At 40.5% G+C, this 22,734-nt stretch overlaps 1 protein-coding gene across 4 annotated transcripts in view; it reads right to left on the bottom strand.

The window, feature by feature from the left end:
* ZNF609 (zinc finger protein 609) overlaps window positions 1-22,734 on the bottom strand; it is a 236,315-nt gene that overhangs the window by 51,192 nt on the left and 162,389 nt on the right. For all 4 annotated transcript variants that reach the window (XM_081228502.1, XM_081228501.1, XM_081228503.1 and 1 more), the window contains one exon: window positions 8,140-8,365. In XM_081228502.1, the coding sequence (XP_081084628.1) occupies window positions 8,140-8,365 (226 nt within the window). The remainder of the gene's footprint in view (window positions 1-8,139; window positions 8,366-22,734) is intronic.

Genomic DNA, 22,734 nt, shown 5'->3' with positions numbered 1-22,734 from the left:
AGATATAACAATTCTAAGGAGCAGGGTAAAAACTAAAAAGCAGAGGGGAGCTTGTTTAATGGGAAGATGCACTGTATTTCAAGTGTATTGAATGATATGGGAAAAGTTTCAAAAGACGGGAATAAGCGGAGTCAAATAAGAAGGCGGCAGGTTGTTCATGAAATTAGTTAAGGGCTAAAAGTTTCATTTGATTATGAGATCAATGGGGGTAGAAAATTATTTGATAGCAGTCTTTCAGGCTTTTTTTTAGACATCCTAAAAAGAAAACAGAGTACAATTTGTGGGAGGGGAGCTACTCAATTTCTCCCCGCAGCCTTTTTATCATAGACCTTGTTGCTATGGAGAAGGCCATGAAGGCAGCAACTAAGGGAAATAAAGGCTCTGGCAGGAGTAAGCATAGGGATAGCGGTTTAAACAAAAATTCCTTATGTAATTAGCAAGTAACAGGGCCTATAAATCACCCACTTTCCAGTTTTTCCTAACCCTTAACCCTCAAAAAGTACATGGGCCTGGTTTGCCACTATAATTTAACTCAAATACAGAGAAGCCTAAATGGGCCTAACAAAGCCTAAGGCTGGCAGACAAAACACATGGCCATTTAGCAGTGCTGCCTCATGCCAGGGGAATCAGCTACCTACCCATCCTATCCTGGGGAAATTATCTCCAGCTGCCTAAATTATAAAGTTGATGCCCTATGATTTCTTTGTTCTGTAAAGCCTAAGGGAGATGGGATAATGAAGTAGCAGAAGAGGTAGAGAACAGCCTCTCGTTTCACAGAACAGAGACACAGTGGGGGTGTGGAGAGAGAGAAAGAGAGAAACAGAGAGAGAGAGAGAGAGAGAGAGGGAGAGGGAGAGAGAGAGAGAGGGAGAGAGAGAGAGAGGGAGAGAAGGAGAGAGAGAGGGAGAGAGAAAATCTCACTGGTATCAAGAAGCAGCAGCGGCGACCTGCAAGCAAAGCTCTGCCTGAACTGGTCTGAAACTCCTGCTGTGGGAGAAAAAGGCTAGTTGCCAAGTTTGTTAACAGCTTCTGCCCATCATTGTTATAGCAGCTTTATCCATCAGGGCAGGGCCAGGACCTGTTTTCTTTTTTTTAATAAGTAAATGTATTTATTTATTTATGGCTGCATTGGGTCTTGGTTGCTGCGCACGGGCTTTCTCTAGTTGTGGCGAGCGGAGGCTACTCTTCTTTGCAGTGCGCAGGCTTCTCATTGCGGTGGCTTCTCTTGTGGAGCACGGGCTCTAGGTGCGCGAGCTTCAGCAGTTGTGGCACGCGGGCTCAGCAGTTGTGGCACACGGGCTTAGTTGCTCCGCCGCATGGGGGATCTTCCCGGACCAGGGCTCGAACCCGTGTCCCCTGCATTGGCGGGCGGATTCTTAACCACTGTGCCACCAGGGAAGCCCCAGGACCTGTTCTTAGCAGTGTAAGCACTGAAATGGGAGGGTACAACATCTTCCAGCAGATCTCGCCACAACCAATGATTAACAAAGACAGTTCCCTCTTCTGTCCCACACAAATGATCACAGAATCACAAATATCAGAGCTGGAAGGACCACAGAGATATGCAGTCCAATCTCCTCATTTTACAAATGAGCAAACTAAATATCAGACCAGTTAAATAACCTTATCGACAGGGCAAGAAAACTCGAAGGTCTCTAATGGAGCCTTTTCCCCTTGGAATCATGTGCCAAAGCTCAATCAGCCGGGGCTAGTGATTAGACCTAGTTTATACCAGAACTATATTTATTGCCTAGGTATCACTTCCGGGGTTCATATGTAAGTATCAGGAACTAAATTATTTGTTAGAGGATGGCATTAGTAACAACATAGGTCTGTCTTTGAGCCCATCTGAGAGGGTTTTGTTACTGAAATACCAAAAGAATCTCATTTGAAACAACCCTTACCTATCTGGCAAGCCTGCAGGCTGGCCAACTTAACTGCCGGACAGTCCTTTGCTGGCAGGCAGGGAGGAGGTGGGTAAGAGTGCACAAAAGAATCTCTTTCCTTTGGAGATTAGTTTATTTTGCAATTGGCAAAATGAAACTCAAAAAAGGCTGTAACAAATTTTTCTTTAGGGCTTCGGGATTTAAATCTATGACGTGGACAGGTAACATAATCCACAGGGGTGTTCAAACACGTAACTGCCCTAAAGCACCCCCTGGGAGTAAACTGCTAGGTGGAAAGAATGTGTTGGCTGTTGTTCTGTGTAGAGGAGGGGCTAGGAGAAAGTAAGTGTTGATTTCCCCAATGTTTCCTTTGTGTGGCTGCCGTTGCCATGTGGTGGGTCTGTTGCTATGAGATTTGTGGTGCCAGACAATGGCTGCTGGCTCTTTATGACTGTGCTATTTGGTAGAGCTGTTTCTGCAGGAGTCAGGCTAGTAAGCAATTGGCTACGCAGTGGAGAAACCCTGGTCACTGTACACCATCCCTCTCCAGGTAAGTGCTGCCTGAGGCAAGACTGAAGGTGAAGGAGTGTTAATTATAGCCAAAGAAAAAGAAAAATCAGTAGCTGAGAACCATCTTAACTTTCCAGTACAAATACCTAAAATTAGATATTTCATAGTTCACACAAGTACTTTCCTACATCAGAATCACACAGAATAAACCAAGGGTAACTATCAAGGTTACCATTTCCATGAAAGATTAATGGATAGCCTCTTCCTGTTAGGGAGAAGGACAAAGACACCCACAGTCGGGATCTGTAATCAGATGACGATGAAGAACCGCTGAGGCAGGTTCTCGTGGAGCTACCACAGGCTAACTAACTTCCTGCTAAGCAAAACCACTGCCTATTACTCTGATAATGAGAAAACTTTGTCCCACAGACCAAAGTACAGGGCTCAACCACAGAGTTTGAAGCAGGGCCAACTGTTCTGCTAGGTAACAGGAGCCAGAGTACACAGAAGTCACCCTGGCTCTGTGTAGCTGTCAGCTATTTACTCACCCTCATCCTTCTCCCATAGATTACTTTTTCCATCTCAGAGCAAATATACACTTTTAGAGTATATGTAATTTCAATACCACCTAGCCCCTATGATATTCAATATGGTAAACCACTAGCTATATATGAATATTTAAATTTAATAAAATTTATAATTCAGTCCCTCAGTTCCACGTGCCACATTTCAGGTGCTCAATATCATGTGTCCCAAGACTATCATTTTGGAGAGCATATTTCCACCACAAAAAGTTTTACTGGGGCTTCCCTGGTGGCGCAGTGGTTGAGAATCTGCCTGCCAATGCAGGGGACACGGGTTCAAGCCCTGGTCTGGGAAGATCCCACATGCCGCGGAGCGACTGGGCCCGTGAGCCACAATTGCTGAGCCTGCGCGTCTGGAGCCTGTGCTCCGCAACAAGAGAGGCCGCGATAGTGAGAGGCCCGCGCACCACGATGAAGAGTGGCCCCCGCTTGCCACAACTAGAGAAAGCCCTCGCACAGAAACGAAGACCCAACACAGCCATAAATAAATAAATTAAAAAAAAAAAAAAAAAGTTCTACTGGACAGGACAGATCTAACCCAAGCCCCGATAAATTAGAAATCTAAGGCCAGGAGAAGTTCAGAGACTTATCCAAGATCACATGGGTAGCTAAATGCACAATCTGTTCTGGAATTCAGCTCTCCAGACTCTAGTTCAGAGATATTTGTTCTGTACTACTATGGCTTTAGGGCACTATTATTCCTTAAAACAATTCATCTCAAACAGCTGCAGACACTCCTAGTTGTTGGACCAAAAATGTATACCTTGATGTGGAGATGGGGACGCATAGCCTTTCCATGTTTTATTGTGCACATATATGACAAACCCTTTACCAAGTGCAAAAACTGAAAACTTTCTCCTCCTCACCAAAATCATTAAGCTAGAATTCAGCTGTGGAGGATAAGGCCAAGCTTATCACAGAGCTTTTCATACCCTCTGGAATACAATGGAGTTGCACTCACTTCAGCTTCAAAAATGGGGTCTTATAGCACTACAACTTCTGTCTTTCTAATATTTTGGTAAAGAAGACCAGAGAAAAAGAATTTTAGAGATGTTGTAAGAGGGATTTCTACATGGAGTGGGATGGTGAACCTAGATAAATGATTATCAAAGCTTTTTTTTTTTTAACAGCAGAATCCTCTTCAAATATAGTCTTATAAAGGAGCTTAACATATAAATCACCCAAAAGTAGAACCGCTCTAGGTTGCATCTGGTTGGGTAGCAGAGATGGGGGCTTCAGTAGCTGTGGCACATGGGCTCAGCAGTTGTGGCTCGCGGGCTCTAGAGCTCAGGCTCAGTAGTTGTGGTGCACGGGCTTAGTTTCTCCACGGCATGTGGAATCTTCCTGGACCAGGGCTCGAACCCGTGTCCCCTGCACTGGCAGGCGGATTCTTAACCACTGTGCCACCAGGGAAGCTCTGAAACGATTCATTTTCAAGATGCCATAGTCAACTAGTATTGGATCCATGCTGATGCCAAGGTTTAAGCCACAGATTCTAATAACTTAAAAGCTGGATATGTCCTTATTGGTCATCTAGTTCAACTATACTTAAGAGATGAGGTAACTACAGTCCAAAGAAGTTAAGGAAATTGCCCAAGGTCACACAACAATAGTGGCAGAGACATAGAGGTCTCCTGATTTTCACTCTAGGGCTCTTTCCACTATACCACAAATTCTGTCTAGAAAGCACATTTGCTGAAGTAAAATATATCACTAGTGATGGCCTTCGACTTAGTGCTGTAGTCTAGAAAGGAGAACCTGTAGCATTTCCTGGAATTCTTGTCTAATAAGTCAGCTTTGCCTTTCTTTAAAATGCCGTAGAAGCCAGTAAGCAATTTTGCCTCAACAAAAGTATATGTTTCCAGGACCATGGGTTAAGGTAAGATCTGTGAACCAGAAACAGACTTGGAACCTGTTATTTTGATTTGAAGTAAGGTGGGACAAAGTGAAATCGGGGGAATCAGACCTCTGCATAAATGCTAAGAATGTGTCTTAAAAAAGCCAAGGATGACACTCCAGGTTATACTTGGGTCTTCTTAATAGTCCTAAGGTTGAGCCTAGTTAAGGAGGATCTTTGGAGTGCTGGCTGAATCACAAATAGCCTAAAAAGGAGATGGGATCTGCAGGACTTTCAAAATGCCTCCAAGGCAAGGTTTACAGTGAGAGATAGCAAAGAAAGCAACAATGCAGGACAGGTAAGCAAAGAAATCAGGAAGAATTGAGGTCATGACCCCTACACCTGTTCTCAGCAAGGTGGCTCAGTTCTATAGGAACCGCAGGATCCTCCATTCCCCTCAGAGGCCAAGCATTCATAGCTTCTCTCTAAGCCGTAAGGGTTTTTCAGTTTGAAGACAGTAGTTTGCCAGGCAAAGAGACAGAAGGTATAAAAAGTTGGGGTAGCAGACAAAAAAACCTAGAAGGCTGGAAGGATTTTTTTTTTTTTTTTTTTTTTTTTTTTTTCTTTTTGCGGTATGCGGGCCTCTCACTGTTGTGGCCTCTCCCGTTGCGGAGCACAGGCTCCGGATGCGCGGGCCCAGCGGCCATGGCTCACGGGCCCAGCCACTCCGCGGCATATGGGATCCTCCCAGACCGGGGCACGAACCCGTATCCCCTGCATCGGCAGGCGGACTCTCAACCACTGCGCCACCAGGGAGGCCCTGGAAGGATTTTTAAAAAAAAGTATCTGTATATAGTTCTTATCATTAACTTGAAAACTGACTCAGTACACTAGATCTTATAGATCTGCAGAGAATGATCTTTGCAGGAAACCTCTGTTTAAAGATGAAAGGAATGTGAACCAGTTCTGATCCTAATTCAGACCTTTGCCCACAGACAGTTCAGGTGAAGGCTCTGGGACGGCCAGAAAGCAAAGTAGAGTATATCATTGCAGAACAGTTCTCTTTCCCTTGGGATGAAAGAAAAAGAAAAGAGAGGTAATAAGCCCTGAAATACAACATGATAAGTGGGAGAAAATATGGTATTAAACGTAGAGGACTAACATCTTACAGGTTTAAATAAGTTACAGTGATCTTAAACTTGGTGAAAGTAATATTTATTCTGAGTTTCAGAGAAGGTATAGAATTCTGGAAAGTATCTGATTTTATAATATCTATTAGATATATATTAACACAGATTCAGAAATGACAATGAGATGGTGTAAGCATCCATTCATTCAAATAAATATTTGTGAAGGCCTACTATAGATGCCAGCCATTAAGTACTGGGGATATAATGGTGAGCAAAACACAGTCTCTGAGCTCATAGAACTTTTGGAACAGTGGAAGAGACAGACATTAACAGAAAAATACAATTATATACAAAATTGCAAATTGTGATAAGTGCTGTGAAATAAAGTACAGGGTGCATTGAAAGTGTGTAACAGGGGAACTTGGTGATAGGCCACCAGTGACAACCAGAGAGTCTTTCAGAGCAAACAATTAAAAAAAAAAAAAAATCTGTGCTAACATCCCCCTGGCAGGGAGGGAGAACAGGAATCCTCAGATAAAAAGGTAACCATTGTTCTCAGGAGAGTGAAAGGGTTATTAGCCTCACTCTCAGAGTTTTTATCGGGTTCACATACATAAAAAGCATACTGCCCTTGGAGAAAGTCACTACCATAAAGACGGGAAGAATACAGTAAATTGGCAGAAAATTGATGTTTTCTATCTTCAATATATTGAAGCAAGAGGCCCTGAAGTTTGCTTGGTGGCACAGAGCTGTGATCTGGATATGTCTATCATTCCAACAGACTCTGGCTGTTTAGATATTTGGCCATAGGCAGATGACATTTTTAAAATCAGAGATAGCCACTTGTGATTTCCAGATTGTATATTGTATACATACATACAGTCAACCTCTAGGTCAACCTGTCTCTTTACTGTCTCTACATCAGTTTCTAACACAATAGGATTATTTTCTTTTTCTTTTTGCATTATGGTCTCAGGCACACAATAAAACCTTATCAGCAATGTTATTCTGAAGGCTGAAACTTTACTATATTGCTAACAACGAGAGAGCCAAGAACACAGAATTCTTAACCTGTATCACATCAGCACCTACTGCATGGAAAACCTTAAATAAATACTGGATCACAGCAAAATATTCAGAGAGGCAGATTGGTTTTTATTGAAATACTAGAATGAAATGCCTGAATTTCCACAGGCAGACTGATAAGATTGCTTATGATCATCAGAGATAATTAGCTGTGCTCCTCTGGGCCTCTAAACTCCTCAGAATGGGGATGCTTTGAAAGCCTGGTTACTAATGCAGAGACATAATGGGACTCTGAGGACCAGCCTCTCTAACCACACATTCTTTCACAAGGACTTGGATTCTTTATAAAAAGAAGGTATACTGAAATCAAATCGCCGCAGATGGTACCAAGGGATCTGAAATACCTGGTTAAGTCCCTTTGCACTCCTAATTTTTCAGGTTTACAAACTTTCAAAGCAGAAGAGATTCTGTTCTCAGGGGCAAGTAGAACATACAAGAAGTCTGGATGGTAGCCTTGGGCAGCAGCACCCTACAGTGAGCCAACTGCTTAGTGGATGCCTGAAAACAAGATCATGTAAACAGTTCCCTGTTGCCTAGGCCTATAAAATGTGTACTAAGTGACAGATGCGTAAAGTGGCGTGGGTGGCTGGGCAATGAGGCAACCAGTGGGAAGGAGCTGGCTGCACCTCCAGGTGCTAAAAAAGGCAAGAGTTGCATATCCAATGAGCCAACACTAAGTCAACTTAGGGGTGACTGTTTTCCATTTCCTTGACTCCCACGGCTGCCCTTTTATTACTTTTTCTCTTCAAGCCTGACCCAAAAGTTTTTTTATATTCATATTCTCCCATATAAAATGATAGGGAAATGGAGAGTATAGACACAGTTTGAATTACTCCATGGCTAGCACCTATCAAATGACTGCTTAAGTACCAGGGCCAACACCATTGAATAGCTATGAAGGGGAGATAATTAATTTAAAAAACTGGCAATCTCTAGAAGCTAGGCAATTTTACAGACAAGTTTGCTATAGTCCTCTGGGTAGGTATCACCAGCAAACTATGGTCATTTGAGACTCCTAATAAATACTCGGTATTATTTATAACAATAAGCCCCCTGTTGACAGAAGCAGGTTGAGAAGGGATGGGAAAGCCACACATAGCACTTACCATCTTCTGTTTCCTGCCACACGATGCCCTCAAGGTTGACGCTTGTCCCAGGTTCGCAGGGGCCCAGGCACTCGGGCTCTGTGGCCAGAGCCACATCACATGTGTTGACCCCAACTGATCGGGTACGAACCATGATCTGCTCACAGGGGGATGCGATGTCATTATTGACCACTGGCACCAAAAGGTGCAGTGGTAGCACTGCTGGTGTGGAGACAGGGGACTCCATCTGTGGGGGAAGAGAAAGTAGTAGCTGAGTTACAAGGAGGATATTTATAGGAAATAACTTCTCTGTATTTAATCTAGTCCTACATCCTTTCCTGCCAGAGTGCAGGAATATAAGGGCTTTAAATATAAGACTTTGGTCCTCACTTTCAAGTTCTAGCTCATGACACCATTACAAATCTAAGTGGTTTAGATGAGTGCACCCTGGACTAGGAGCAGTTCTATTTCTTATTAACAATCCTCCTCATAAACTGCGCTTGGCTAAAAGTGTATTAAAAAACTTGTCTCATTTAAAAATCTCTAGTGAAAGAGAATCAGGGCCAGACTTCAATAGCAAGGGAGCACACAGATTGATGAGAAGGAAAAGGCTCAGCTTCTGAGGCATGTTCTACTGCTACCACTTTGCTTCCCTCCAATCTATCATTCAACAAATAACACATTAATCAGGTATAAAATCCAAGAATACAGGTAGGATTAAAGAAAGGGAGAAATATCCAGATCCTAGGAATGCCACTTCAGGAAGACTAGAGCTTTAATTCATCTTTGGGTAGAAGGGAATCTACTTAAAAGTTACAGGAGGGCTGGGAGCAACCTGTCGGGGGTTTCTAACCCACAGAGATTATAACAGCGATTGGTTAATGAGAATGGCCTTTTGGAGTGTGAATCTAACATCAAGTGTACATGTAAGAAACAGGAGGTACTATTACTATCCAGAAACCAATCTATAGCAGTCTATAGTCAAACACAAAAACCAGCAATCTACCTCAAAAACTAGACCCTCTCACAAGAATGCAATTACTTAGACTCCAAGAAGAAAGCAACACATCTAGAGTTAAAAGAAAAATTGTAATAAAAAGCAATAATCCCTTAATTCTTTAAACCCTAGCATTTATCAGGTTGACAAAGTACCAACTCTGGGTCAATATTGCCTACACCTTAACTAAACAGTGTCTGGAATATGCAAAGGCACTCAATACACACACTGACTGATCTTCCCTAAAGATTAAGTATGATACCAATCAGAAGACCTAGAAAATAAGAGTCAAGGATTGGGACCCTCTTTCCCTTGTGAAAGACCAGATTGAATGTAATCCTTCAACAGACCCACATTGAAAGCAAGGGACACACGCACCCATAATCCAAGCTGCTGGACAGCCCTGCAACAGAACTCTGGTTCTGAAACAGTTTACTGCATGACCACCACTCTATCTATAATCCATCTCCCTCCTGTTAAACACATACATGCGTGTGCACGCGCGCACACACACACACACCCCTACACCTTCCTGGCCTCGAACACTACCCTGGAAGCTGAGATCTGGGTACTGCATCCATTCTCTACAGGTAGCTCTCTGACTTCTTGGCTTACAAGTCAAGTGATGGTATTTGCAGACCGTCACTATCAGAGTTCACAGAATGCTAGAACACTGATTCTGATCAATTCTGGTCCCTGAAAAGCTGCCCAAACCTTATCCTTATCTATTTGTTGTTACATACATCCACCCTGTACTTCCCTAACTCCACCCTTTTCATAAAATGGGAGTGGAAGCCTGTCTAATGAATCTTCTGCATAATGGTAAATACCAAAAGGCATTTTTGGTCTTTTGTACTCTTGAAAATCAGGCATTTATAATCCAATTTGGCAAACTTCTTGGGATGTGGTAGATGCCTGAAAAACCCTTTAAAATTTCTAAGCACAGATTTGAAGGTGAAAACAACAGAAAAAATAAACTGGATTTCCTACTACTCCTGTGTAGTGCTGGACTCTGGCTCTAATCATTAAGCCCTCTCAGGAATGCTATAAGAAGGTGGTTCATTAACTCTCTGGAAAGAAAGTTTCCTGGAGATTTTACCCGTGAGAGTTACTAGAAAGGGGAAATCAGAGACAGAGTATACAGACCATCTTTACTCTTAGCCTCACCTCTGTTTCTTGGTTCTTTCTCTTGGGGAAGAACTAAGACAGAAGCAACTTCACAGTTAGTATGTGCATTTCCTTTGCTTAAGAGTTTGTTTCCTTTTCTATACCTTTCTTCTACTAGCAAGAGAAATTCCTGCAAAGTCCTCTTTCTTGGACAAAGAAATTGGCCTGAACCTTTTAGGTCACTCCTGTGAACTTTCTGACTGCCTCGCTTGAGCAAGTCCTATTGCCAACCCGGCCCATCGTTGAGGCAGCAATCCTAATCAGAGAAGGCGGTTAAGTCCCCAGGGAGTCACCTACACACGCTGCCATCAAGGACAGCTCTTCTCTGTAAGTGGTTTCATTTCCTGTTAGGTTATTCAGTGCTGCTGGGAGGCCAGGGAAAAGATAAGCTACTAACATCTAGACAAAGCTAAGCTCCCAATTCTATACTAACAGACCCAGAAAACAACATTTAAGATATAAGTACAAAACACCACTGTTGCATTCAAGCAGCTTGCCAAATTAAACCCCGCGGTAGAACATCTGAAGAGAAGAAACTTAGCTGAACTGATCACTAAGAATAACAGAACTAATACACACCAGGAGCTGATTAATGTGTGTATGCATCAAACCACCCTTACTGATCAGAGTTAAGTTACTAAGTAGAGTTCAGGATCTCTGTGTGAGGATGACTTTATTTAACTATCTGATTAGTTAAACGAGATTTCTGAGGGTGAGAAGAAGTGAGGAAATCCACCTATGGATGTGGAGCTACTGTTCAGTTTCCTTCTACTTTGCAAAGGAAATCTAAGGAGCAGCACAATAATGTTGAATTACAGCTCTAGCTCTGCTAATTACTGTTTGGTCACATCTATAATCTACATTAAGCCATAGTGCATAATAAGCAGTTCTGTGATATTCATCTAATAACCTAGGTGGCTTTGTGGGATTTCAAATTCTACTATTCATCGGAACAAACATAGCTTCATTTAACACTCTCAGGAGAGGATAAAAATTAAAAAAGGACTCATTTTGCCATTTTTCCTGTATGCCTAGGATATAAGAGCAGGGATTGTCAAGAGACTGATGCCAGCAGGGAAACTAAGGAATAGAAATATGAAAAGTTAAGGTCATTAAGTACCTTAACAACTATGACAATGATAAAAGCTGGGCCAATTCTCAGATTCTGAAATGCTAAGAAGTGCCACCATGGCTCCTGGGGCTCACTGAAATGGGAAGGTAAACAACAAAACAAAACAAAACCTGAAAAGAGACAGAGAATTTAAAGATGGAGATCTCTGAAGTTTCCCAATATTTCATGTCCTTTATTTTTTAATGATACTTCTTTTCAATTCACCTTTAGATATTAGTCTAATAGCACCTACTAGGGATCTGAGTGTTGATAGGCAGGTGACACAAAAATGAGGGCTGGAGAGAATAAAGACAAGCCAGAGCCATTAATCTCCCCACAATAAGCAATTATACACTGACTTCAGCTGCCTCCCACACTTGAGAGGCACTAATGGAGGAAAATAATTTCAAGGCTGCAACATAATTTTAGGCGTAGAAAATGTAGTAAAGAAATATTTGGGACAGACTCTCCCCTTCACAAATATGAGTCTGATATCTTTACCTTCACAGTCAAAAGGCAGAAAAGGAGCTGGTTTGACTGATAACTGCGATAGCTCTAAGAAACTCCCTTTTATTCAAGAGTGAAAGATTACTGGGGATCATGGTTAGATGAAGGTTCACATTTATCAGGAAAGACTGTGTAGAAAGTAGAATGTCATCAAATATACTAAATACTATATTAATAAGAAGTTCTCTTTCTTCACTAATTCCAAAGATCCTTCAAGATTTTATAGTGACTCAGCATCAGCAACACTAACAGTAATACACGATCTTGATTCATGGACAAAATATAAGTACTTACCCTGATGTATTATAGTAAACTTAATTTGCTCACAAAGTTTTTTATTGTGGGTTATTAAAAAAAGGTAATTAAAAAATCCCATTTATCAGTTTATTGTGTTATTTATATTTCTCTCAAATTAAAACACGGGATAAAACCCTCAATTGTTTGAACTGCCTTCTGTTGATTGACAATTTGAGACAAAATAAGTTCACTGTATTCTTTTTTAATAATTTAGGATTACTTTTGCTTATTCTGAAAGATCCTTATTATGAGAGGCTGGAGGGTGGAAATCATGGAATAACTGAAGATGGAGGCAGCAATCTGAATTCTTCCTCTCCACGAAGCTCTTGTCAGAAAGCAACAGAATATTCCGAGTAAATCCCCAAACAGCTTAACATTTAACTACTAGTGAAGGAGGAAATCAGTCCCTTTTCAAACACTAAGTACCTTTCCAAGTGCCTCTCCAAGGAAAAAGGAAGGAAGGGAGGAAAGAAGGGAGGGAGGGAGGGAGGGAGGAAGGAAAGGAGAGGAGTGAGGAGGGGAGAGGGGGAAAACGAGGCTTGCAGGTTTCCTGAGCTTCCAGATTTCACTTGGGCTGCTTTGAAGAAGAATTTGGTTGTAACTCTGGTTAATTTCCCAGACATTTTGTAGTAGAAGACAAGGAGGTAAAAGAGAAAAAGAAAAATGTGGTAGCTGGCACCATAGCCAAACATCAAACAGTTCTTAAAAGCTACATATTCTATTATTCAAAGAAGACTAACTTTAGCATTCAATTTTAACCAATCATCACCTGGTCAAGGTCAGCAGTGAAGGCTGTTCCAGTGTGTACTAGAAAATGCAAGTGCAGTAAACACATAATTTAAAGACTACAGATTAGCCACAGGGAGTTCTCCGAGATGATCCCTATAGAGTCTCAGGCTCAGACCCTAAAGACTCTTCTGGTAAAGAGAAGGAGATGGCAGATCAAATGATCCTAATATTCAAGCCTGTCTAAAATTCCCAATGTGTGGGACTGAGTAAATTATGCTGGAAATTGAACAAAGGAAAAAATCTCATAAGCAAAATCAATGCATAACATAAATCACATGGCAGTGTCCAATACTGTGCAAAGGTTTTTGCTGAATGAAGCATCTCTTTTGCTCTTCCAAGTCTTCTCACTCTACAGTCTCCTGCCTGCTTGAAATGCACCACATTTTCCTTCAGCAAAACTATTAACTTTGTAGCTGATGAGTAACCATAGGGACCTAAGTACTACCTCCCTCTGAAACTGACTACATTTTTTTTCCATACAAGGTTGATGATCCCTCCTCCCATTCCTACATTCTTCCAAAGGAAGCACTAGAATTAGCTCTCAAGAATAAAGAATTGGAGAAAAAATCATTCTTTGGCTGCAACTACTTCCTCTCCTGAACACGCTTCTTACCTCCTTTTACATACTCATTTCCTAAAAACATCACGGCTGGAACGTGTCTTCTCTACTCCATCCTCTTTCCCCTTAAGGAAAGTAAGCACAACCAAAAGCTAAAGCCTTTCTCTGAATCATTCAGAATCACAGATGTCAAAAGAAAAGTCTCAACGTATCCTCCAACATGGATGACGAACTGTGCTTAAGAACCTAATCATCATTTGTATTGATGGTCCTATGAGAAAACACGAGCATTTTAATTGAGACATCACAAACCACATCTTGCTCTGCAGCAGTTTGGGAAGGAGAAATGGGAATGATTCTCCCTGCTTTAAGCCAGCTGTTCTTCACCTTCCAGGTCTTGGGAAACCTTTACTGATTTAAAAATTGAGAACCTTACACAGCTTTTATTTATGTAGGCTATATCTGTTGATATTTACTGTGTTAGAATTAAAACTGAAAGATTTTGGTATGTACTAATTAATTTAAAACAACTAACAACAATTTTGAAGTGACAAAATTAGAGACACAGAGAACAGACTAGCAGTGGCCAGGGATAAGGGTTGGTGGGAGGAGGAAGGAAGATGGGTGTAGTGAGGAAAGGGCAACACAGGGATCCCTGCAGTGATTGAACTGTATCTTGACTATGTGGTAGATACCCAGACTAGACATGTGATAACATTGATAACGAAGACCCAACACAGCCAAAAAATAAATAAATAAATAAATTTTTTTAAAAACAGAAAAAATAAGAAAACTGGTCTCACACAGATATGTATGTCCTTTTCAGATAATTGTGGATATTCTCCTTTGATGTGACCCCAAAACGCAAAAAGTAATAGTTCTTTTTATTTTTTAATATTTAATTTACTTGGCTGCATGGGGTCTTAGTTGCAGCACACGGGATCTTCGTTGTGGCATGTGGGATCTTTTAGTTGTGGCACACAGGATCTTTTAGTTGCAGGACACAGGATCTTTTAGTTGCGGGATGTGGGATCTAGTTCCCTGACCAGGTCGAACCCAGGCCCCCTGCATTGGGAAGCAGGAGTCTTAGCCACTGGACCACCACGGAAGTCCCAATGAGTGATAGTTCTTAAAGCTTATTGACAATGTGGAATCTGAAACTTTTTGTACTCTGTTAGATTACAATCCATTGGTCTAGCTTGCACTTGTAATGTTTAAGTGCATGATTTTTTTTTTTTTAACATCATGCATTAGTCATTTGGAAAATACTGGTTCACTGAGTTAGACAGCTCTTTCAAATGTTGACATATTCCATTAATATTGAAAAGTGTTATTAATATTGTCTCTGAGCTTATCAGCAAAGTCTTTAAAATACTGGTAAGGAGTCAAACTCATAGTGGGGGTAGATACAAATTTTCCAAAATTGTAATGTTAGCTTGAAAGCTCAAATTTTATCATTAACAACAAATAACTGTCAGTTGTTGTCCTTGAAATAATAGGCTTGTTACCAACCAGGGTTCTTGGCCTTCTCTAATCAGTAGAAATTGATAAGATGCAAGACAAGGAATTCAGGCAAGGCTTCACTGGGGCTCCTGCTGCAGCACGAGAGAGCAAAAACAAGTAGCAAGTTCCCTGGCTTGCTCACTGAGGCAGGGTGAGCTGGTTCTTTATATGGCGTAATGGTAGGGGTGGGTCCAGGGGTTGGGCCAGAGGGGTAGTTTAGGTGGTTTGTCCACCACTTTGGTGGTGGTGTGTGCAGGGGGCATGCACAATATCTTGCTTTTGCTCCTGGTACCCTGTTTTTTTGCTCTTGGCTCTTCAGAAGTGGCAGTTGAGTTTTTGGTCTTTTTGTATCTTGTTGTCCATAATTTGCCCCAACTGGGCATGCAGGAAGCTATTTTTAGTCCCATAGAGTTTCTTGGTATTTTGTTGCTGGAGGAGACAGGTGCAAGCACTGCAGCAAAGGGTCCCTGGTCCCAGCCTGTCTCAGGCTTATTTCATTCATTTTCAAGAAAATGTGTGCTAAATACCCAAGTCTGAATAACTATAATTTGTTAGTTCTTCTCTCAAGTAAAAATAGCATTTCATGAAAAAACTGGCTAGTTCAGCTTGCAACTCAATTGCACAAGCACTGCTCCTAGAGACAAACAGGATGCAGAAGAAGTGCTTTATGTGTACTTCCCATTTTGCTACATAGAATATAAAATGACATGTACTCAAAGGTCAAGATTTAATAAGCTAATAATTGTTGCTGCTTTATTAAAGATATTTTAAAGTGAAACTAGCTATATAAAAATGTTTACCTTTTACTGTGAGGGCACAGCAGTTAAGAATGTTATGGCTACTAGTACAATTTGGTGCCACTGATTTGACTCCTGCCAAGATGTCAGCCATTTTAACTACCATTGCTTTTGCACCATCAGTGCAAATGTCAACAGAGTGAAAAAGGCAAGTAATGTCTTAGTATTATTATGAAAATAGTTTTGACCTGGCAGGACCTCTGAAAAGGCCTCAGAGATACTTAGGGGTCTGAGTGCTATATTTTGAGAATTAATCAAGTTTCATGTTCTGGGATTGGGTAAGTGATCAGCTTCTCCAGAAGCATATGCCATCTGATTCCTATACAAAACTGGGATTCTGGTAGCAAGGAAGTTGAGGGAGGCTGCCTGTTCAGTAGGCAAACAACAGTGTCTGCCACAACAGGGCAGTTTGGAAAGACCAGTGAAGGAAAAAGAGACACAAAGGCAGGGAAAATTATTAGCAAGAGTGGAGTAGGAAAGACAGCTCCTAAGATCCAGACTAAGGATTTTTTAAGTAAGGGATGTTCACAAGTTAGGTATTAATAAATTTCAGCAATCGAGTAATGAGTATTTTAAAAATATGGGAGAATAAAGTGCTCAGTTAATTGTTTCTAAAACAGACAAAAGAATGATGGTCATGAACTACTAATAAAATCGATCCTTACCCTTGTGGGTGGAGGGGGAATCACTCTCTCTAGTGCCTATTTGTTCTCAAATTGCTAAGCATAAGACTTCTCTGAAATTGTAATTTAGTAGTTCAGAAATTAAACATGGCTTATCTTAAAGAAATTTTAAAATGGGCCCCTTAATTAACCAGAAGCCATCATTTCCTACAGAAGTCTTCCTTGTCTTTGCTACTTAAGCTAAAGGTACAGAGATAAAACTTCAAAGTGGTATGAAGGGTGTTGTACAGTTTGAGTTAACTCCTGATTATGGGCACCTTAGCACTACTGAACCAAGCGGGAAATGGTCATCTGCTTAGATATGCTTCAATGCCCAAGTGTCTCCTAGGTGACTTTGTGTTCTATAATATAAGGTCACAGAATATCAACTGATTCTGTATAACTTCCACATAAGACCTACAGATTTGACAGGAAACAATGGGTGATTCCAATGAGAGGTCATTCTGTCTAAACAAAGCACCTTAAGCAGCAAAGCTATTTGAGTTCCTAGAGAGCATGTGCAAGACAAAATTATAAAATCGCATCATAGTGTGGAAAAGCCTTCAAGATCATCTAACTAACCTAACCACTCAAGGGTGAAATCTTTTCTATAATAGGTAGTCATAAAACCCCTATTTGGGGACTTTCCTGGTGGCTCAGTGGTTAAGACTCTGTGCTCCCAATGCAGGGGGCCAGGGTTCGATCCCTGGTTAGGGAACTAGATCCCACATGCATGCTGCAACTAAGAGTTCACATGCCACAACTAAGGAGCCCGCCTGCTGCAACTAAGACCCAGCGCAACCAAATAAACAAATAAATAAATATTTTAAAAATAAATAAAAAATAAAAATAGGGCTTCCCTGGTGGCACAGTGGTTAAGAATCTGCCTGCTAGTGCAGGAGACATGGGTTCGAGCCCTGGTCCAGGAGGATCCCACATGCCGCGGAGCAACTAAGCCCGCGTGCCACAACTACTGAAGCCCGTGCACCTGGAGGCCATGCTCTGCAACGAGAAGTCACGCTCTGCAACAAGAGAAGCCACCGCAATGAGAAGCCTGTGCACCACAATGAAGCGTAGCCCCGGCTCGCCACAAGCAGAGAAAAGCTTGTGCAAGCAACGAAGACCCAATGCAGCCAAAAATAAATATATAAATACATAAGTTTTAAAAAAAAATAAAATAAAAATAAAACCCCTATCTGAACTTTATCCACCCCACCCCAACCCTGTGGTGAGAAAATAACCCTTACTTTTCTGGGTGGATTAAAAGATTAAATTCTTTAACGTATGTCAAGGGCCTAGCAATATGTCTACAGTATTCTGGCAATCTCAAATGGTAGCCATTATTAGTTATTCTAAGAGTCAAGTCACTCTTGAAAGCTCATACTGAATTTCATAGCCATTAAAACTCCCTAAATCTTTTCTGCTCAAACTTTGAAAACATTCTCTTCCACCTCTGACCCCCACCCACCACCACCAGTTTCCTCTCCCAGAAGCAATCAACCCAATGCATATGTATTTGCTTGTTTATATGTACCTTCCCTTCATTCTTTTTACACAAATGACAGTGTACTACATACACTATTCTGTACCTTATTTCTTCATGTAATAAAAATGGAGATAACTGTTTTAAACTTTAAATGCTCATCATCCTAAAAGACAGACTGGATGAAATCTCAGCTCTGTAAAAACATCAGGGGTACCTATATTTCATACGGTCACTGTAGCAATTAACTGAATATGAAGTGCTTAGTGTATAGTGCCCAAGACACAGTAAAAGTTCAATAAATATTAGCCAATAACAATAATGATGATAATAATAGTAATAACAACAATATCTTACAATTTAATTCTATCTTTCAGTCTTTTATGACATTGTCAATCTCTATTCAGACATTCAGTACTTGAACTGTCCATCTGCAGTGGTTCATTCTAGTATAGTTTTGACTTCATTATGTCTTCCCTTCTTCTGGTAGAGGAATTTCTCTTTCCTGTGGGAAATCCATTCCTGCAACTTCATTCCACTATAGGAGTGGGCCCAACTCTACTCAAGACTACATGGAATAGGTTCTCCACAGGCTACAGAGATTCTTTCTTCCCCTGGTCCCTTAAGATGGAAGGACTAATTAAACCTGGAACTGCTAGTGGCCATTTTCCCTAACACTTGAGAAGGCTTGTCTAAGAATAAAGCCAATTCAGGGGAAAGTAGAATAGAAATGAGCAAAGATAGAATCCCAAAGATATTATTTGAGCCCCCGCCAGAAACTAATAAACTCCACTGGTGAGAACCTACAAATTCCTTGTTTGCTTAAACTAGCTTGAGCCAGGTTTCCATCACAACTGAAAAAGTCCTGACCACTATATATCACCCACAAATTTATATGCAAACTTTCTATTTAGTCACAAGTTATAATGAAAATGTTGAACAGGACTGGATCAATGGCAGAGTCTTGTGGTATACTAACCTAGCGAACATCTAGTGATCAATACTCTTTAAATATAGCTCTTCAGCCAACTATAAAGTCACCCAACTGTATCAACATCCAGTCCACATTTCACTGACATTTCATCAAGAATATCATAAAAGGCTTTTTCAAATATCTTGAAGAAATCAAGGCACTCCAATCTAGCCACCCAAAAACTCTATTGGGAAAAGAGAGAAAGTTTATAGAGTGTCATGTTTTAGAACTTAATTTGGTTTCTAATCAGCATTATTTTTCCAGATTTCTTTCTTCATTCATAAACATTAAATACTTACTATAATCTAAGCACTATATTATGGCAAGTGATGAATCTTAATATGATCTCTGCCCCTAGGTCTGGGCAGGTAAACAAATGTGAACAAGTAATTAAAGAAATATCATAAAGGATGTAAAAGAAGTACAAAGGTGGCAAAATCACTTGTGTATACCTGGGAGAGAGGCAGCTGACGTTTCAGCTGAGTCTTAGAAATAAGTTCAACAGGAAGATAAGGAAAATTAGGTTATTTTAGTCAGATGTAATACCAAATACATGGCCTGAGAGGGAACCACAATAGTTTGGCATGGAGGGAATGGTCAAGTGGTGGGAGATTACATGTCATGCTAAAGAAGGTCACTGTGGAGTTTTAAGCAGGAAAGTGATATGATCCAATAAGGATTTTTTTTTTTTTTTTTGCGGTTCGCGGGCCTCTCACTTTTGTGGCCTCTCCCGTTGTGGAGCACTGGCTCCAGACACGCAGGCTCAGTGGGCATGGCTCACGGGCCCAGCCGCTCTGCGGCATGTGGGATCTTCCCAGACCAGGGCACGAACCCGTGTCCCCTGCGTTGGCAGGCAGACTCTCAACCACTGCGCCACCAGGGAAGTCCCAATAAGGTCTATAAATGATAGAAGCAAACTTCAATTACTGCTTACTGTGTGTGTGTGTCAAGCACTTTTCAAAGCATTTTATATGTATTCCTCAAAATGACCCTCTGAGGTAATTAACATTGTATCTCCTTTTAAAGATGAATATACTAAAGCTATATGGGCTAGGTAAGTTGGCCAAGGTCATATAGCTACCAAGTGATAAAACTGGGATTCAAACTCAGGCAATTTGGCTCTAGAACCCATGCAATAATAAAGAAGTGAGAACCCAAACTGAATGGTGTCACAAGAAGTCAAGGGAAAATGAAGTTTCAAGAAGAAAATGGGCTGCTGTATGCAAGCTGAAATTGCAGGAAAGGGTAAGGCACAGAAGCTGAATTGCACTGGGTAAGGGAAAGCATCAAGAGGTGAAGGAAAGATAATCAGAAGTTATTGTGTGTCTACTGTGCACCAGAGTTATCTCAGTAAATCTCCTACACTCCTATGAAGCAGATGATGCTTTGTTTGATAGAAAATAAGCAAAGCCCCATGAAGGTTAATTGATTTGTCCATAATGACCAGTTACTAAGTGGCAGGGCCAGGATTTGAACCAAGGTATGCCTAACTCTAAAGCTTGTGTTCTTTTCCATTATACATGCTACTCCAAAAAACCTTTGGCATGACCAGGAAGAAGAGTGCAAGTACTTCACAAACTATTTGTTTAACATTTTGTTCTAGGACTTCGCTAAAGTTCAATGATATGCTTAATGGTCTACAGTTTTGAAAATTTGGACATTTGCCTGTCTGCAGTCTTATGGTTCTCTCCCATCTACCAGGATTCCCTAGACAAAAGGATCTCTGACTACATGTGAAAACTCTTTCAATATTTTCCAATGTGATTAATTTGGATTTAGACACTTGAACTCTGTCAAAAATTGAGGTGCTTTGTCAAAGAGGAAAGGAGGTGGTTGCTATTTAGAATTTGGTAAAGCAAACTCATCTTTTATAAAAAGAACAAAGGTTGTTCAAGAGTTTTTAATCTGTTTTTTAGATCTGAATTTGCACATTTGTTTTGGTAAATCCTTGGTTTCATACAATGATTTTTTTGCTTCAAGTGGCATCATAATATGGTTCTGATTTTCCAGTACAAATATCCTTTGAAGTGGAACTGAAACACCTATCATAATGCAGTTAAGCCTTGCTAAACTATGTTTCACTTTTCAACAATTCCTTAGCTTAGCTCTTCTAATATAGACCAACAAAAGTGAAAATACCAAATAACAACACTATATGAAATTTAGAATTTTGTACAACATACTTAACATACAGGGCTCACAAAATCTTATAGAAATTGAGAAGGGCACTTCATCTTTCAAGGGCCAATAAAGTTAAGCTTCCTAAATAGAGTAACGTAGAAAGGCATCAGAGCATTCAATATTGGAAAAAACTCTGGCTTTAAAAATCTCTCACCAAGGTAGAGCATTAGGCAAACCCAACAATGTAAATAAGAGTTGCTATATTCTAGGTAACAGATTTTTACAGCCTTCATTACTAAACATGGTCCTTATTGTAATACAAATCCATTCAACAGTGTAATAAAATGAAGAACTCTATAAGGCTCAGAAAAAACAGATATCCTGTATTTGTAGAGTCAACACAAAGTTTATATCCTAGCTTGCAAAACTTCATTTTATATTAGGAGACAACTGTTAAACAAATAATCATAACAGAGGTGAACAGAGGGCTGCAAGTACCCTGCCCAGGGAGTGACTGCCAAGAGGCAACAGGGAAGACTTCATAGTGGAGTGGACCTAAAGGAGTTTCCCAAGAAAAGAATAGAAAGCATACTCCACTTGGACAGCAAAGGAAACCATACACAAAAGGAAAAGACAATCTACAGACTGGGGGAAAATATTTGCAAATGATGTAATGACAATGGCTTAACTTCCAAAATACATGAATAGCTCATACAATTCAAAAACAAAAAAACCAAACAACCCAATCAAAATATGGGCAGAAGACCTAAACAAACATTTCTCCAAAGAAGACGTACAGATGGCCAATAGGCTCATGAAAAGTTGCTCAAAATCGTTAATTATTAGAGAAATGCAAATCAAAACTACAAGGTACCACCCACACTGGTCAGAATGGCCATCATTAAAAAGTTTACAAATAACAAATGCTGGACAGGGTGTGGAGAAAAGGGAACCCTCCTACACTGTTGGTAGGAATGTAAATTTGTGCAACCACTATGGAGAACAGTATGGAGGTTCCTCAAAAAACTAAAAATAGAGTTGCCATATGATCCAGCAATCCCACTACTGGGCATATACCCAGACAAAACTATAATTCAAAAAAATACATGCACCCCTATGTTCATAGAAGCACTACTTACAATAGCCAAGACTTGGAAACAACCTAAATGTCCATCAACAGATGAATGGATGAAGAAGATATGGTACATATATACAATGAAATATTACTCGCCCATAAAAAAATGAAATAATGCCATTTGCAGTGTCATGGATGGACGTAGAGATTATCATACCAAGTGAAATAAGTCAGAAAGAGAAAGACAAATACCATATGATATCACTTATATGTGGAATCTAAAATATGACACAAATGAACTTATGTATGAAACAGAAACAGACTCACAGACATAGAGAACAGACTTGTGGTTGTCAAGGGGTTGGGGGGGTGGGAGAGAGTTGAATTGGGGGGTTAGGACTAGCAGATGCAAGCTATTATACATAGAATGGATAAACAGCAAGATCTTATTACAGCAACAGACAACTATATTCAATATCCTGTAATAAACCGTAATAGAAAAGAATATGAAAAAGAATATATATATATCTGAATCACTTTGCCGCATACCAGAAACCAACACAACACTGTAAATC

The sequence above is a fragment of the Mesoplodon bidens genome (assembly GCF_964165515.1).
Source record: "Mesoplodon bidens genome assembly, chromosome: 3".
Taxonomy (NCBI): Eukaryota; Metazoa; Chordata; class Mammalia; order Artiodactyla; family Ziphiidae; genus Mesoplodon; species Mesoplodon bidens.
The sequence above is the reverse complement of the archived record's forward strand: the minus strand, read 5'-3'. Positions and strand labels throughout refer to the sequence as shown.